Source organism: Mesoplodon densirostris, chromosome 4 (assembly GCF_025265405.1).
Source record: "Mesoplodon densirostris isolate mMesDen1 chromosome 4, mMesDen1 primary haplotype, whole genome shotgun sequence".
In the NCBI taxonomy this organism is placed as follows: Eukaryota; Metazoa; Chordata; class Mammalia; order Artiodactyla; family Ziphiidae; genus Mesoplodon; species Mesoplodon densirostris.
This window is the reverse complement of record NC_082664.1, coordinates 33,610,993-33,627,696: the sequence shown is the minus strand read 5'-3', so window position 1 is coordinate 33,627,696 and position 16,704 is coordinate 33,610,993. Positions and strand designations below refer to the sequence as shown.

The 16,704-nt window shown below is 46.4% G+C and overlaps 1 protein-coding gene across 8 annotated transcripts in view; it reads right to left on the bottom strand.

Annotated features, from left to right (window-relative positions):
- Window positions 1–5,083: 5,083 nt before the first annotated feature.
- SLC8A3 (solute carrier family 8 member A3) overlaps window positions 5,084–16,704 on the bottom strand; it is a 126,882-nt gene continuing 115,261 nt past the window's right edge. For 2 of the 8 annotated variants that reach the window (XM_060098025.1, XM_060098028.1), the window contains exons 3-7: window positions 13,041–13,049; window positions 10,111–10,233; window positions 9,440–9,539; window positions 7,500–7,775; window positions 5,084–5,460 (exon numbers count right to left, since the gene is read on the bottom strand). In XM_060098025.1, the coding sequence (XP_059954008.1) occupies window positions 5,084–5,460; window positions 7,500–7,775; window positions 9,440–9,539; window positions 10,111–10,233; window positions 13,041–13,049 (885 nt within the window). Of the gene's footprint in view, window positions 5,461–7,499; window positions 7,776–9,439; window positions 9,540–10,110; window positions 10,236–13,040; window positions 13,050–14,201; window positions 14,229–16,704 lie in introns of all 8 variants that reach the window. The other 6 variants (XM_060098022.1, XM_060098023.1, XM_060098027.1 and 3 more) reach the window with 4 other exon arrangements.

The following is a 16,704-nucleotide window of genomic DNA, read 5'->3' as shown; positions in this document are numbered from 1 at the left end:
AAGGCTTCACCTCCTTCTGCAAGCCCTCAGGTATTTCTGTCCACCATGACCCACTTTACTATTAGCATGAAAGACTCTGTATGGGCTGTTGTCCCTTTCTTTATCACTCTTTCTTTGATGCCAAACATATCTGCCCCACTTCTCCAATGTGTCAAGGGGCTTGCCTGACCTGGGGGTCTTGGTGCCCCTTGGCCATCCCTCTAAATCTTAACCTCTGTGTCCCATGCAGGCTGAGGAGCTAGAGACCTACTCCTGCTACAGAAGCAAGACCATGGAGAGCTTTTCTCCACTTCCATGCAGCCTGCCTGGACCAACATATAGGGGGACGGTATGTAGGATGAAGTGGCCTGAGGCCATCCATCACCCCCCCACACCCCGAACACTGACAGTCCCCTAGAACATGTCAGGCCCTGATGGCACCAGCTGTAAGGGATTTTACCACAAACCATTAATGTGAGATGAAAGGAATATTTCCAGGGTACATGCTAGGTATAGGGCACTATGGTAACTGCCTTGAAAAATCATTCATTTAACCTTTGCAACAACTGTATGTCTGGATTGGAGAAACTGAGGCTAAGGGAGGTTAAAGTCACTTGTTTAAAAATCCCACGAAAGGTAAAAATGGTATAACTTGGATTCAAACCTCACAGAATACTGGAGGTTAGCACCAACACGTGGAAGGCCAGAATGCAAAACCCAGACCTTGACCCCATAGCAAGTGTCACATGCATAAATGGCTCCAGGGACCAGGAGGTCCTGTGCATGAAAGTGGCAGGCTGGGTAGGGACTCTGGTGAACCGAGAACATAAAGCCTGTCTACATGGGGTGACCACTGATCAGCTCCATTGGAGTGTTGCCGTGAGGGAATGCCCACGCAGTGTGGCCAGAGAAGCCCAAATCCAGATTTTTACACAAAATGTTTGTTTTAAAACACTGACAAGTCTGCTGCCTCGTGCAGAAGAAAACCACCTGCTGACTGGGACCATTCTCACTGGATTATTACGTGAGTGAGAAATGCACTTTCATTTTGCTCAGCCCCGACATACTGGGGTTTCTTTATTATAGCAGCTAACATTACTCTAAGTAATAAATGAGTCAAGGGGATGGGAATGCTGCGGCTCCGCCAGGAAAAAATGCTGAAAATGACATGTGCACAACGGCTTGCTATGTCTTTTTCACACTAATAGACAGGCCGTGGAGCCAAGGGATTGCAAATGGACATCTGCTATGCTCTGTCAGATGAGGTTGACAGGCAGTTTGATCACACACACACACACACACACACACACACACACACACACACACACACTGCTCTTGTATATATATTCTAGAATCTCAGTGTTAAAAGTAGAAGTAATGGCTTCAGAGGCCATCTATTAAAACCTTATTTGTAGTTCAGGAAGCTGAGAGGAGGTGGACTGGCTCAAGTCCACAGAACTAGTCAGTGGTGGCATCTTGACTAGTACCAGGTCCTCAGATTCCTCCTCCTCATTCTCTGTGGTTCATCCCAGCTTCTCTCTTGCAAAGCCTAACATCTGGATAACCCAGAAATGACTCACAAAAGGGGAGATATGGGGAGGAATTGATTTCATGATTCTGCATCTACCATTTCATCGGCTGAAGGGCATTTTTCATTATCAACTTTGTGGCTGGCAAAAAATTGAAAGAGTCTTCCAGCCAAGTCCTTCTCCCGGACTGCTTTTTTGGTGTTGTTTTGTGTCCTTTTGAATGCTACCCTCTAGCCATGACAACTCTTGTTAACCCATGACCCCACCAGCCCCTGATTCACCCCTGTGCCTTCGAGCATGCCGTTTCTTCTTGAATGTTCTTCACCACCAAGCCCCCTCACCAAGTTAAATCACTACTTATTCTTCCTTCAAGATCCTAACTAACTGTTCCATTCTCTGTGAAGCCTTCTTCAATTCTTGCAGGCTGAGTCAGTGTTTCTTCCTGTCATGTCCCTGTGGTGCCCTGTCTATGCCATTCTTTGACCACTCATGGCATAGAACTGTTATTTTTCTTCACACCTTGATGGCTCATGTGTTTTGTAGGCTTCTTCCCATCACTTAGCTTTTGGAAAGGGTGACAGTACATACAACGTGGTCACCACCCTCCTCTCCTTACCTGAGTTGTTTGGACCAGGAGTGGACACATGACACAAAGTAATCAGGCCACAGCACCCCAACCCCTTTGACACAGTCTTCTACAAGGGTTCTGCCTTTGGGGACTGGCCCTTTGGGGATGGAAAATTGGCCACATTTTCTCCATTGAACCCACACTCAGATTTTAAAAGGGACGTTCTAGTTCGTTGTGGGGAACAGAGCTGTGAGGTCATGGTAGAGTGTCAGGGCTGGTGGCAGTGCCAGCCACGTGCAAGACAAACAAAGCAAGAGCACGTTGGGAGGGGGAGGAAGTGGATAGGCCTGACAGGCAGAAGGAGGAAGGACGGGGGACACCTCACGGTTTCGGGGAGGTGGAACGTGGCCTTGGTTCCTGAGGGCTTTTAGGCCTCTGTGTGCTGCTGTGCTCCTGCCTTGGGTTCCACAAGAACCCCCCACCAGGCCTTCGCAGTATCGCCCCCGCCCCCTTCATTTCTTGAACTAGCTTAATGGGTTTCTGCTTCTTGTAACCAAAAGAGCCTTGGTTAAAAGAAGTTCTACCTGCCTCTCTGGACTGTGAGTTTCTTGAGGTGAGGAACTCTATCTTACTCTTCATGGTAGCACCAGAATGTAACTCAAGGCACACAGGGTGCTCAAAATACATTTGTTGAGAGAGTCATGAATAAATGAATGAATGAATGTGCCTCTTGGTAATTAATACAGGGCGCTGTTTGTCCAGCTGGAATCCTGCCCTACCAGGCCTTTCTAATACAAAAAGCTCTTTCCCCTTTAATCATCACAGCTCCACCTCTTACGTCCTCCAGCGTCTTAAAGTCCAGACTTTGACAGGTGGCATTGTCCTGAAGCATTTTTTGCTTTAAAAATCCTGGGTCTGGCACATTGGCATCTGAGGAGATGACAGATACAAATAGGAGACACAAATAGGAGATGACACTTTCACCTCAACCACTTCAGCTCCAGAAGGAACCCAAGGTGACCCCCTAGACCTTTTCCTGAGGCAACATGGGGAGAAGCAAGCTGTCTTTAGAGAGATATAAGTATAGCTTTTATTTTTTTTTAAACCAACCCAACATTTCCACTGGCAACTGTCAACATAGCTTATGACATGAACACTGTTTCTTTTTCAGCTATTTTTTCTTTAAAAATGTGTTTAAAATTAAACAGGTGTTTTTTAATTTCTTCTTTTCCCTTAAAAAATGTATTTATGTCAATGCAGAAAGCCTAAAGATCTGTGGGCAGTCTTTTGGTGATTTCATATGTGTGGTTATTTGTGTGTGTGTGTGCACGCATGTATGTATGTGTGTGTGTGTGTGTGTGTGTGTGTGTGTGTGTGTTTTAAAGCCAGGTCCTTTCAAAATTTGTTGGGAAAAGGTCTGTAGGGCACGCCAATCTCTCTATAAACCCAGGCTCCATGGGATTATGGCAGCTTAGATTCCTCCTACTGGGGCAAGAAATAGCCCACAGGCTGGAAAAAGAGCTTCAAGAGGTTTAAAAACAAGCAGAAATGTGGGAGAGATGAGGAATTCCAGTTCCTGTCTTGTGAAAATGCTTTCAAATGTGACCGGAGAGTCCAGGAGAGGTGGAAGGAGGCCCTCGTTTTCTTATAAAACTCTAAGTTTTTGCATTAAATCAAGAGACACAGTCAGACCTCTTAGGGTGGTGCATGAGGAAGCGAGGGTGCGGTAAAGCTGACATTTCTCAGAAGCACTGACATTTTACAGATAATCTTTTCCCTTAAAGATCTCGCTAGGTGGGGCCTCCCTGGTGGCGCAAGTGGTTGAGAGTCCGCCTGCCGATGCAGGGGATACGGGTTCGTGCCCCGGTCTGGGAGGATCCCATATGCCGCGGAGCGGCTGGGCCCGTGGGCCATGGCCACTGAGCCTGCGCGTCCGGAGCCTGTGCTCCGCAACGGGAGAGGCCACAACAGTGAGAGGCCCGCGTACCGCAAAAAAAAAAAAAAAAAAAAAAAAAAGATCTCGCTAGGTGGACATGGCATCTCTCTTGCCTCAGATACGAAGCCAAAGATGTTCTAGAAGGCATATAGCCCTTCTGTTTCCCTAGCTACCCTATGTCATCATATTCCGTTCCTATTTTTGCCCCCTATCTCCTGCTTCGTGGGTCTTCCTGCAGAAGGGTAAACATACAGACATAGACATTGACACAGCGAGACAGAATTTGAAAGGCTCGGGCAGGGAAGAGAAAAATGACCTCTTGTTTTACACTGGATTTCGACAGAAGCTTGATAGAAAGCTGTACTCCAGCCACAGCCCCAGTTCTTTAGCGCACTGCCTGGGTGTGCAAACTTACTGCCACCCAAATGCCACCAGTCCATTCAAGAATGAAGAGAATAAAAGGAGGGGGAAGGACCTCGATGGAGCAAGAGACAGCTGTTACCCAGTGCAAGTGGGAGAGGGTGTGTCTGAAAGTTCATGCTTCTACCCATCGGCTCAGACCTTGAGTTCCTTCACAGCACCGTTGTCACTAACCTCAGAGAGAAAAGACAAGATGAACAAACAAATGATGAGCAAAACCTGATGGGAAAATGAAAGCCACCACGAGATAATGATGGCAATGAAAAGAGAACCCCAAGCCAGCCACGTGGATAGGACTCATTTTCGAGCCTCGTCAGTGGAGTGAGAGAACAGTGATGTATCAAATTGGACAGACAGGAGAAACCCTGCCCCCAAGGAAAGTAGAAGCAAAGGAATAATCAGAAGAAGGTGGTAGAGAAGGTGGCGAAAGGGTCTGACTATGTGATGGGTCAGGGACATCGCGGGAAGATGGGCTGGAGTTGGATTTGTCTGTTGTTGGTTTGTACTGAATTAAATACTTTGTAAAATGGGTACTTCCTCCATTCTGTTGGATTGATTAAGACTCCGCCCTTTCAGTTCACTGCCAGGGCCTAGTCGGGTGAAGTTCCTGGGGCTCGGGTCCTGATGTTGCCTCTCCAGGGCTGCTGTGGCTCAGAACCCCTTGATGTAGCAGTAGGCTTCCAGCGAGGCAAAGAGTATGTAGAGAAGCCACAGGATCACAAAGAGCCAGGTCGTGGCCAGCTTGCAGCCACGAGGGCCGCCCAGCTCCCCGCCCAGGTGGGGCCGCCGGCGGTACAAGAGCACGCTGATGCACACAAACGCAAAGATGGTGAAGAGGGTGACAGAGAAGGCCAGCGTGCCCGCTGACACGTGGAACTCCTGTCCCTGCAGGGCCCAGTAGATGGCGGCCACGGACCAGGCCAGGCCAATGCCCAGGAAGACGTTGACGGCGTTGCTGCCCGTGACATTGCCAATGGAGGCATCTGCGTACACGTCCTGGATGGCGGCTGCTTTGCTGGCAAACGTATCTGGAAAGAGGCAGAGACAAACAAGAGCTGGTGGGAGGCTGAGGCGTGGAGGGCCTACCTTTGGGTGTGTCCAGTAAGGCAGCTGGGGCCATCGGGCTGAGCCTGGGAATGACAGGTCGGGGGTTGGGGGCTACCCCCCAGCTCTGCCATTAATAAGCTGGGTGGCCTTGGATGGGTCACCTTGCTTCTGTGGGCTACCCGTTCCTCATCTGCCTGCATCTGAAAGGTTTCCAAGTTTTTTTTTTCTGGTCCTGGTATTTACTGAATGGGTGTATTGTTCTCTTTTGACTACTTTTTTTTTTTTTTTTTTTTTGCGGTATGCGGGCCTCTCACTGTTGTGGCCTCCCCCGTTGCGGAGCACAGGCTCCGGACGCGCAGGCTCCGGACGCGCAGGCTCAGCGGCCATGGCTCACGGGCCCAGCCGCTCCGCGGCATATGGGATCCTCCCAGACCGGGGCACGAACCCGTATCCCCTGCATCGGCAGGCGGACTCTCAACCACTTGCGCCACCAGGGAGGCCCTCTTTTGACTACTTTTTCAGTAAGGGGAGTTTGCTTTCCCATAAAATCTCCCCAGGGAACTTTGACATCCAGGGAAGCTTCTTACGGTTAAGTGCCTGATTGCACCTGTCACACGGGGCATTTACTTACGTAACAGACTGTGATTGAGCCCATGGGCTTAGCATTGTGCTAGGTGCTGGATTTATGGGGACAGAGGGCATGCTGGGGAACCATGAGGGGGAGATACAAGGGGAGCTGTGGACTCAAGGAAGATGGGGCTCTGCCTTTGCAGTTAATATACAGAGCACAGGGCCTTGCAGGCTGTTTGACTTTAGATGTCAGCATGAATTGTAAGCACTGGAAGGATGGCCAGCCACCCTTTTATTTGACAAGTTAGGAAAAATAAGGTTCAGGGAATCTACTCAAGGTAAGTGATCAGGAAATTTGACCTGAAAACCCTCATGTTAAGAGCCCTTTCCATAGCGTCACCCTACATCCAAGGAGCTTCAGCCAAAGCCACACATCAGCTGAGTGGACCACAGGATAACCTTCAAGCCCCTAATGCTGCCAGCTGTTCTCTGGACGCATTGCAAGGACTTGGATATGCCCCAAACACTCCCTTGCCCGGCTTGTCCTGGCTTGTCTCCTGGTTGCCAATTTTCTCCCAGAGAAAACCTCTTGCCTTTTCTTGCCTGTGACCTTGCTTTTTAAATGTTTTTTAACCTCTGATTCTCTGCAGCTTCTTCCCACATCTGTTCCTTTTACCCATATCTGCTCCTTCCCCTCTGATAGCTCCAGTCCCTTGAGGCCCTGGAGCACAGAAATAAATCACACATGGAGATTTATAAACTCCACGTGGAAAGGGAAGCATGTCTGTCTTGTTTCCCCTTATTGTCCCAGCAACCAGCACAAGGCTGTATCAGGCTCAGTAAACATTTGTCTAATGAATAAATAAAGGCATGCCTGTTCCTCTTCATCTTTAGGTGTTTATAAGAAAAAAAAGAATATGTAATTCATCATATGAAAGGACAAGAGCTTGTGAAGCTTCCTTCACCTATCCTGCCGGGAGACACTTTGTACTCACAGGTGTCCTAAGCAGAGGAGGCTGGTGGGCATTTCTCCAGCACATCTTCAAGCAGGCTAACCTGCAGCCAGAGGGAAATGGCCTATTCATCTGATGTGGAGGTTAAGAAATTGGCCACTTAACTTGAGCAGGTAACTTAACCTCTGGGGCCCCACTTGACACATGAGGATAATAACTCTCCTTATTGAATAAGGTTTAGGTGAGCATTATGGGGCTAAAACAGGTGAGCTGCTTAGCAAACATACTTCCTGACGCATCAAAAGTGCTCAAGAAATGTTAGCTATCATTCTTAACAGTGGCAGTGACCCCTTTGACCGACTTCTGTGCACCTTAGGGGCAGAGGCTCTGTTAAGCTCAGATCTGAGATGGTAAGAAAGATAATGAGGCAAAGTGTGTAGGGGTCACTTGAACCAGGTAATATCCTCTTTGCAAATCCAAGCACCCCTCACTCTCACCTGGCACAGAGGTGCCAAACGCCACAAAAACAACAGCCGTGACCGAGTCCTTGAGGCCAATGGTGCAGCCGAAGTGGGAGGCCAGGTCCCCGATGATGGCTGTGAGCATACCGATGATGAGAATGGAGACGACAAAGCAGGCCCAGCCATGGCAGTACTCTGTGGGGGGCACGCAGGCAAACAGCACCTTCCAGAAGACCGTTAGGAAGTGCATGACGTAGTCAAAGCAGGAGGGCAGCCTCTCCTCACCTGACTCATCCTCATCCTCGTCCCCTGCTGCAGGCAAGACAAACAGGCCCGGGAAAGGACAGCGGGGTCAGATCCCCATTCATGAGAAAGTCAAGTCCAACCCACATCATGAGCATCACTGGCTACACGGAGACTCCAGCTCTCTCCTGGGCAGCTGGTGCAGGCACCAGAAAACGGGCAGGAAATTGAAAACGAGTTGGGGTGCCCCAGTGGTCAATTTGAATGCAGGGCACCCAGGGAGAGTGGGTGAGAGAGGACAGGGGAGTAGGAAAGGGAAGAGAAAGAGATGAAGAGAAAGGATGTGGGAACCTGAGAGGTACAGGGCAGTGGGGGAGGGACGGAGGAGGGTGGAGCAGGCACGGGGTTGCCTCGGTGAAGGAAAGCGAAATCAGCTGTTTCCACTCTTCACGGGACACCTGTGGGGCTCCCCTCTAATCTTCCTGACGTGACTGCTGCAATAACCTCGTGGTTCTGGTCATTATCCATCCCCAGGAGGACAGCTTTCATTCCAGATCATGTGGGCATCCCGGGGAGACAGTGCCATCCTCCAAATATCCCGTGGGATGGAGCAGGGATGGGCCTGGTTTGTCCTTGCCAGGAAATGTGGGCAGAGTTGCTCATTCAGCAGTCCAGGAGGAGGGGATGTGCTGGCCCCCTGTCAAAGGCAACCTCTGTCATGTTTTGACATAACCGGTGGAAGCAGGAGTCAGGACACTTGGGTTCCAATTGCAGCTTTGCTATGAAGAGAACCTGGAACCTGGGGTAAATCATCTTTGGTTTCTGAATCTCGGCTCCCTCATTTGAAAAAGGAGGGAGTTGGATTATGTGGCTGATATTCCGCTTATTGTCTCTATAGGGGCAAAGAAAGGTCATCAGAGGGGGGACTGGGAGTATCTGAAGCAGGTGATAGGAAAAGAGGGGCAGCAAAGCCAGCAGCAGTGGCCCTCTCTTCCTGGCTGTACTTTGGCTCTGGTGCTGGGACCTCAGGGATGTGACCCCGTGGGTTGCTATGACAACAAAGCTTCATGAAAAGAGACAAGGCCGGGAGTGCGGGGCAGTGCAGGAGGCCTCCGTGGTGCTAAGAGGCAATAATGTGTGTGGTGGCAAGACCCCTCCCATCCCCATGCCAACCCGCGTGCAGGCCTCTGGGATGCTAGCTGTGCTGTGGGTCCCCACTGAGGAAACCTGTCACTAACTGCCGAGGAGAGGTCTGAAATCATCCAGGGTGGGGGTTTGTCCGTCAATGCAAAGTTTTTACAAACCTCAGACCCCCACATCTCTAAATCAGAATAATCCTGCATTTTACAGAAAAGGAAGACCAAATTAATAAGAGGACGGAATGATGAAAAACAGAATTTCTTAAGCTCCTGTTCAGTACCAGACTGTGTAGCTTTCTACTCTCTTTGCTGAGAAAGGTAGCAATAGTTCCCTTTTTGGATGAGGAAATCAAAGCACAGAGAGGATAGTTTGTCCCAGTTCACACAGTAGAACCAGGGTTTGAAACCAGAGATAGCCATGCTCTTCTAGTTACCCCATAGTTCTCTTCCAAAGTGACTCAGTGAAAAGGCAAACGTCTAGGGTTAGAGCTGGGAAGACTGGCCACAGGGCCCTCCCAGAGACTGGTGAGTTGTTGACATGGCTGTGTTCTTGCTTCCCTGGAGCTGCCTGTGCTCATCATGAGACCCTCTTACCTGCACTGACAGTGATGGCCTCCATGAACTGGTCCCTCCAGGAATGGGTTCCCACAACCAAGGCCAGGTTTGTCTTCCTGATCAGCTTGTCCACGGTAGTCTGTCAGGAAGATTAAAACTTGGAACCATGAGGTTAGAATGCTCGAAAGAATGCTCAGAACCATTGTAGAGTCTGGCACTTCACGGGAATGAAAGATACCCTGTACTCCAGGGGGCTCCATGTGAGTTCTGAAAGTTATGCATGGAATGGCCTTAGGGGATATCTTCTGGCATCATCCTTCTATTGTCCTTTTCTTCAGTTGTGACTGCTGACATTGGATATTTAGAGCAATATAACAGAGAATAACACTAATGATGTCAGTAAACCTAGCCTGGGGTAGTGAATTTTAGTATATTTGCTTTAAAAATACAATTAAATAGTGATGATACATTTAGGAGCTTTATAGCTCATTTATTCCATAGGCTATGTTATGTTTCCTCACAATATTCCTAAGATACAAATGGCCAGCACTGTTTGCTCCGCTTTACAAATGGGAAAACTGAGACTGGGGTAAGTGAGTTGTTCAGTTTCAACTTCACGTATTCAGTGGTGACATTGGAACAAGACTCCAGGTCTTCTACCTCCCACCTCATTACTTTATTATTCAATTACATCTCACTTATGGCCTGACCTTGAACTCATAGGACTCTTCGATGATGACCTCTAGTTTGGGGTGTTCACCCAATATTGGCTTTCCCATTTCTGCTATCCTCTTGGCTTCCTCTTCCTCCACAGTCAGCTTCCTGTCTGTCACCTCTGCAACAAAGCAAAATCAGACTAGATTTAGCTCATTTGCCATTCCCTGGAAGTCTAAAGCTCAGGGTATTAGGCATGGGCAGTGGGCATACAGCAAATAGCTTTTGAGGATGAGGATTTTGTGTACTTTTTAGTGCCTTTTTCTATAAGGTGCTAAACACTTTATGATCATCAGACCATGAGAGTGTTCCTTGCAGGCCTGGGCTAAACATTCCTCTTTTAATTTTATACCTGGGTGGGCAATCTGACCCAAGGATCTTCTGAGAAATAGCATCAAGTGAAGTCCCAAGACATTTGGTGAGATATTGAAGAGCTGGGAACAAAAGCCAAATCTCTTGACCTTTAACAATTTTGAACTGTTGGGCATGACTGGTCAACTACTTCATGTAAGAGTTCTTGGGGGTCAGAAGCACATTTTCACCCAAAGGGAATGTCCACTGGTTCCCATTAACATCTGTCTCTAACACTCTTGGGAGTGTTCTCCTCTATAAAGGAGGAAGAAGGGATATTTCCAGGAATATCTACATTTCATACTACTGACTATTATCCTCCCCATGAGAAACTTGGAAGATTTCCCCCCAAACTTCATGATTTCCAAATGAAAGGTCCCCAGGATTTCTAAGGAACCAGGCACATTTCTTCTGAAACACAAATACTTGTTCAAAAACAAAACAAAAGAAAGCTCTTCCTCTATTTCCTTTTGAGGCATTCTCTGTCACCCCTCAGCATCTTAACTAATTTACCGGTGGTCCCTTCTCATGCTGAACAGTTAGAAATTTTTTGCACTTCAGCTGGTGAGTCCATTTTAAGACCACTTCACCATGAAGACGCGTTTTCTAGATTAGAGTGGAATAGAGATTGTCTTTGTATTCCCCTTTGATTAGAAAATTGCTCTTGGCATCCTGTTTCTTTCAGAGCTTGTTTAAACATCTTTCCAGCCGAGTCCACATTCTTACATGCAATTAATTCTTTTAGTTGGCTCTTTAATTGCTTTCATTCCACACAGTGAATCTCCTGGGGGAATTCTCTAGTCCTTGAATCATCTCAAGGACAAAATGGGTCAGAGGCCAAGAAGGTCTTCTTTTTATCTTGGGAATTTGTGAAGCATGGGGAGGGGTGAGACTTGAGTTCTCGAGGTTGCAAGGAAAAGAATTCACTGGAAAGATTATAAGCCAAGCAGAGAGTCTGTTTTATATAAGAATTTCTTAGTTGTCTTGAATGAAACTGGTAAGAGGGTATGCGGAGGATTCCTGAGCTGGCTGTTTTACTCAGTGCTTCTGGCACCAAACACAGAAGGCAATCCCAAAACGTTGGGGAGCTGTCCGTGGTGCTGTCCTCCCTTTGGTGTTGGTGACCACTTTAGAAAACAATTATTTCTCAACGAACAATGTCCTCCTGTACATTTCTATGCAGACACCCCCTAGCAGCCTGACTTCATTTAATCCATATGAGCCTCTTATATAATTCTGAATATAAGTCTGGCTATGAAGTCAGTGATCCTAGAAGCCAGACTGCAAGCCACTCTGAATAAAAGTCTTTGGAAAAAGATGTATATGTAGATTCTTTAAAAACATGGGTACTCTTTTCCTCTACTTGTAGCTTTTGGCACCATATCACAGTGCCTATCCTAGTAGTGAGAGTATTATTCCACTCCTCTCTCCCCAATTCTCCCTTGTCATATTTTACATGTGCCACAAGAACTTTATACCAATGTAATGAGCTCTCCAGTGACTTATAAATGTACCTGTCTAACCCCTTGTCTAGCTATCAGTCTAGCAATATATCCATCTGGCAGGATATTGATCTAGCTACTGACCTGTATACCCCTGTGGTGACAGTCAGTTTTTCCTTCTAGCTCTCTGCAGAAATCACTTTGACAAACAACCAATCCTCTATCTTTCGATCTCCCACAGCCCCACAGTACCCCACAGAGGTACACTCTCGCTCTCTCTATGTATATATGTATCTGTTAATTGATTGATTCACATGCCCTTAAATCAACTCTGATTTAGTATCTGGATTTGGTATTAATTCCTGCCTTTTTCTACTTCTGTAATTATCATTCCTTTACATTCAAATAGTTAATTTCTTGAGAGAGTCATAAGTCTCAAACCTAAAAGACCATAATTATTCTGATCACTTGTTTATGTAACTCCTCCGAATTTCAAGTGTAGAGAATAAATGACAGGTGATCTTGATACTCAGACTGACTGACTAAACAAACTCTCAGGTCTAGGAGAAGGAGGAGGAAGGGGAAAAAGAGAGAATGAGACTATTAATAGGATGGAAGATTAAACAGATATTGGAAGAGAAAAGAGCTTGCCAGGTAAGACTGGAATAGATTGGCATGAATGTTCTACAGACATCCTCAGAAAGAAATGGGGCGATGCAGCCAGTGCTCTAACTCCCAGGTCCCTGAGCTTGGTGATGTAGTTCAGATTGAACATATTTTCTCTCCATCTTTCATCACCAAGCATTGTGCATCATTTTTGCTTGGCCACCTGGGAAAATCCAAACAAGGAGTTGAGATTTCCAGTGAATTTAAAGTCTAACCAAGGGCTCCTAAATTGCAGGTTTACAGATTGAAAGATCTAGGAAATGACACCTTCTTTTCCTGTTTTAGCTTCTACTGGTATCTGTGCCAATATGTTAAAAGTATAATGAAGCTTAAATTAAATCACAACCTTTGGTATGTGCATATGTGTGTGGCTGGTGGGGAGGTAGAGGCAAGCGTTGGAACAAAAAAGCCCAAATGCCTCCTCAGGCGAGAAGATAAGTGAAGTGGAGAACACCAAATGCTCTGACATTGAAACCCTGGGAGAAGAGTGGAATATATGAGGTCAGAGATAGTCATTATCCTATTGATATAAGAGGAAGCAAGAGGCCGGGGAAGCTGGAGTAATTTTTTTCCATAAAGGGAAAATGTAGGGGTTTACCTACATATATCTTTTATTTTGGTTTGATACTCCAAGGAAGTAAATGTCCTTACTATGTACACTGCCCCTTCCTGAAACTCAGCGTACAGCCTATGGTGACTGAGTACCAATGAATTCTGTAAGATGGTTTGCCTCTCAAATGACCTTAAAATTTTTATACATTCAAAGGACTGATGAAGTATAAAATGTTATTTTAACATATGTTGAGATATCTTGTATAGCTCACTCTGCCTGCACCAAGAGTTACAGTATTGCCGATATGCTGGAAATGCTTTCCTAACTGCTCACAAAGTTGGACATTGTCTATGATTTGATTCCACTGATGCAAGCATACTTTCAAAGTAGATGTGTTTCCTACAACAGGCTCTAGACTCTGCGTGAGAATATCTCCAACATAAACTCCCCCGAATTTCTATATACAATCAGATCATTGCCCACCCACCCCCCGCCATAATATTATAATTCTTCTTGTTGCTCATGGCACATGTGACTTCAAGGATCAATGACAAATGAACCAAAGTTCTAGAAATTTAGGTCTCTGCTGTGATGAAATGGAAGATCTTCAGGATCAATAAAATACCAGATTCCTTAAAAATTGCTTTTCATGTTCTCACAGCAGCTCCTGATTATTTCTCCCTGGACCCCTCAAGATCAAAGTATTTTCTTTCTCATCCCATCATGATCCTATTAGGAGAGTCAGCTCTGACTCTCATCCTCTCTTGCCCCACAACATGAGATGACAGAGGAATTAAGACTCAGGAGAAGTCTATGACCCACCATTTCTTTGGTAAGTTTCAATTCTCTTCCTGGTCTCAGAGAGGACCAGCTATGCCTTTACCCACATCCTCTAAAATGGTGCTCAAGGAATTGTCTACCTCCTCACAATTAATTCAGGTAGGGAAATATCTCCAAGTCCTTAGGAGAGCTTGTTAGGTTAAGTTGGGCCCACAGTTCCTAGTAAATAAATCAAAGGACATTGGTCTTAAACTAAATAATGGCACTGGCAAGAACCAGAAAAAGGGGGGAAGACTCCCCTTACCTGGAGACAACAGGAGCGCTGTTTGCAAATGGGTACCAGACAGGGGAAGAAAGAAAAGGAAAGAGCATTAAGGTCCCATCTTAAAAGTGTCCCCAGGCTTTGTGGTTGCAGTAGCACAAGGAAAGCACTGAGCTTAGTAGATGAGAACTCTGCAGCCACATGCAAAAGGCAGCAATTGGAGCATGCGCAGCAGCAGCAACCGCAGCAAGGGGTGTGAACTACTGGAGAGACTGCTGAGCACCAGAGGCCTGTAGCTGCAAATTTTCCCCACACCTTCCCTGCAACTCTGAGGGCCAGGGATAGAGGAATGAGGATGGGGAAACCAAGTGGGTGGAGAAGAGACAGAGTTGGTCATTTGTGGTCTTCTAAGGGATCAGGTTATCACATCCATTCTGTAAAGGAGTGAGAATCCAGTTATCTTGAAAACTGTATAGGTTGCAACCCTGACCCAGCTTTGAGTACCCCTAAAAGAATGACCTTGTGAAAAGGTAAGTCTTGCAAAATGTTTTCCTTGAATAGTGTGTTATTTTAGAGAGATAGCCTGGAGGTTGGAGGCCATGGACTCCTCCCATTTTGTATCACCTGTGCCTACAAAGTCACTGCAAAGTCAATTGCAAAGTCATTGTAATTAGTAGATGCTCACTAGAGATTTACTGTTGGTCACCTATTTTGGCAATTGTATTTTTCATAGATCCTGTGGAGCTGCATCTCTGGATGGTGTTTTGTTTCAGAAAGGACAGGCTAAGTCAGAGTCCAGATATTCTGGACCAGGGAGACTGTCATACTGAAAGCTACTGGTAGATGGAGATGACAAATGCAAGGTCCCTGCATGGCCTGGGAACCATGGTTTGGTTAAAGATGTACCCAGCACAGGTCATCCCTAGCCCCTGCGTTTTCACTTGTGCCAAACTCTCTTAGATTTCAAGATCCAAAAATTAAAAAATTCTTGTAACATACCACATTTTCACCGTGATGGTGTCTTAGTATGGCACCTCACTCCCTGGCTCTTGTCAAATAAAAGCCTGGGAACGTCCTGTTACATACTCCTGGTGCAGCTGGCGACTGAGGGAGGTTGCTGAGGAAGGAGTGGGGCAGGGGGTGGGGGAAAGTGTCTGTAGATGGTTTTTTCTAAAAATCTCTAAGAATGCCACTCAGGTGTGTAATCCCATATTCACAGCCACTGAAAACACATATGGATCCAGAATCTTTATGGTACATAAGCAGGGAGAACAGCAGTTGACTTTTTCTGGTTTCTCCCATATGGAATTCCAAGGGGTAATGGATCAATGGATCTCCTTACTACACTAAGATGATAGATAGATAGATAGATAGACAGACAGACAGACAGATAGATAGATAGATAGATAGATGATAGATAGATAATAGATAGATGATAGATAGATAGATAGATGATAGATAGATAGATAGATAGATAGATAGATAGATAGATAGATGATAGATAGATAGCAAGAGAGCTTGTTCATTCTGCTCCTTCTATGGATCTGGACAGAAGAACCCCTCCTGCCCTCCAGGTTCCAGTGGAAACTAGAGATCCAAACACATTAATGTATCCAGGGAGGCCAGACAAGGGGCAGCTCTTCCAGAAAGATCCCTGCTGCCCTGGTTTTTACTCAGACATCCCTCCCAACACCAGGATCATCTTTAGCACTATGAGAGGGCTTTAAGTCAGCTGACCTGCACCATTTGCTGGTCATGTCTACACGAATCTGAGACTTTCCACTTAGTAGTTACGGATGGGTCAGTGAGATCCAGGTAGACCAACTCTGAGTGACCTGATATCTCCAGGGTGTTTTTCCTGCTGTTGCTGATGAGAGAAGCTGGAGCTGAACTTTCCCCTGCATTGATCCCCAGGGTCAGGTGAGAGTCATTTATCCCTGCTCAGACATCCCAGGGACAAGCAGAAAACAGCATAGCTCGGAGTATTTGGAAGCATTTGGGCCGCTCGTTAGGGTGAGCCCATGGATGTGGTAAGAGGGGGAGCAAACAGGCCTCATTCCTGGTGGAGAGAGCTTTCCTTTCCCACCTGAGGCTTCCAATGTCCAGACCCAGGCCTGACAGCCTTGACCATGCTGCTCAGAGCTGCTCTCAACTGTCCACTGCTAGACCCCAGGGCTTCCTCTATTGCAAGGCAACTGTGTTTCCTATTCATCCTCCCTATTCCCTCCCCCAACTTGTCCAGAGCATTTAATCTCACCTCTGAAGTCTGTTTTGTTTGCCAAGAATAGAATTTCCTATTTCAAATATAGTCCTTTACTTTTTTTTTGTAATGCGATTGTCATTTTGACCATGCACACACTATACCATGCTGTTCTGAATGCCTAAGACTCTTCCATGTAGCAGTGATAATGAAAAGCAATTTCTGCTGTGTTGTTTCTCACTCTGAGAACAGCAGGACATTCTGGAAATCAGGATGGGGTTTCATTTGACTCTGAATCTAGACAATCAAGTTTTATGACCTTTCAACTTGTGCTCT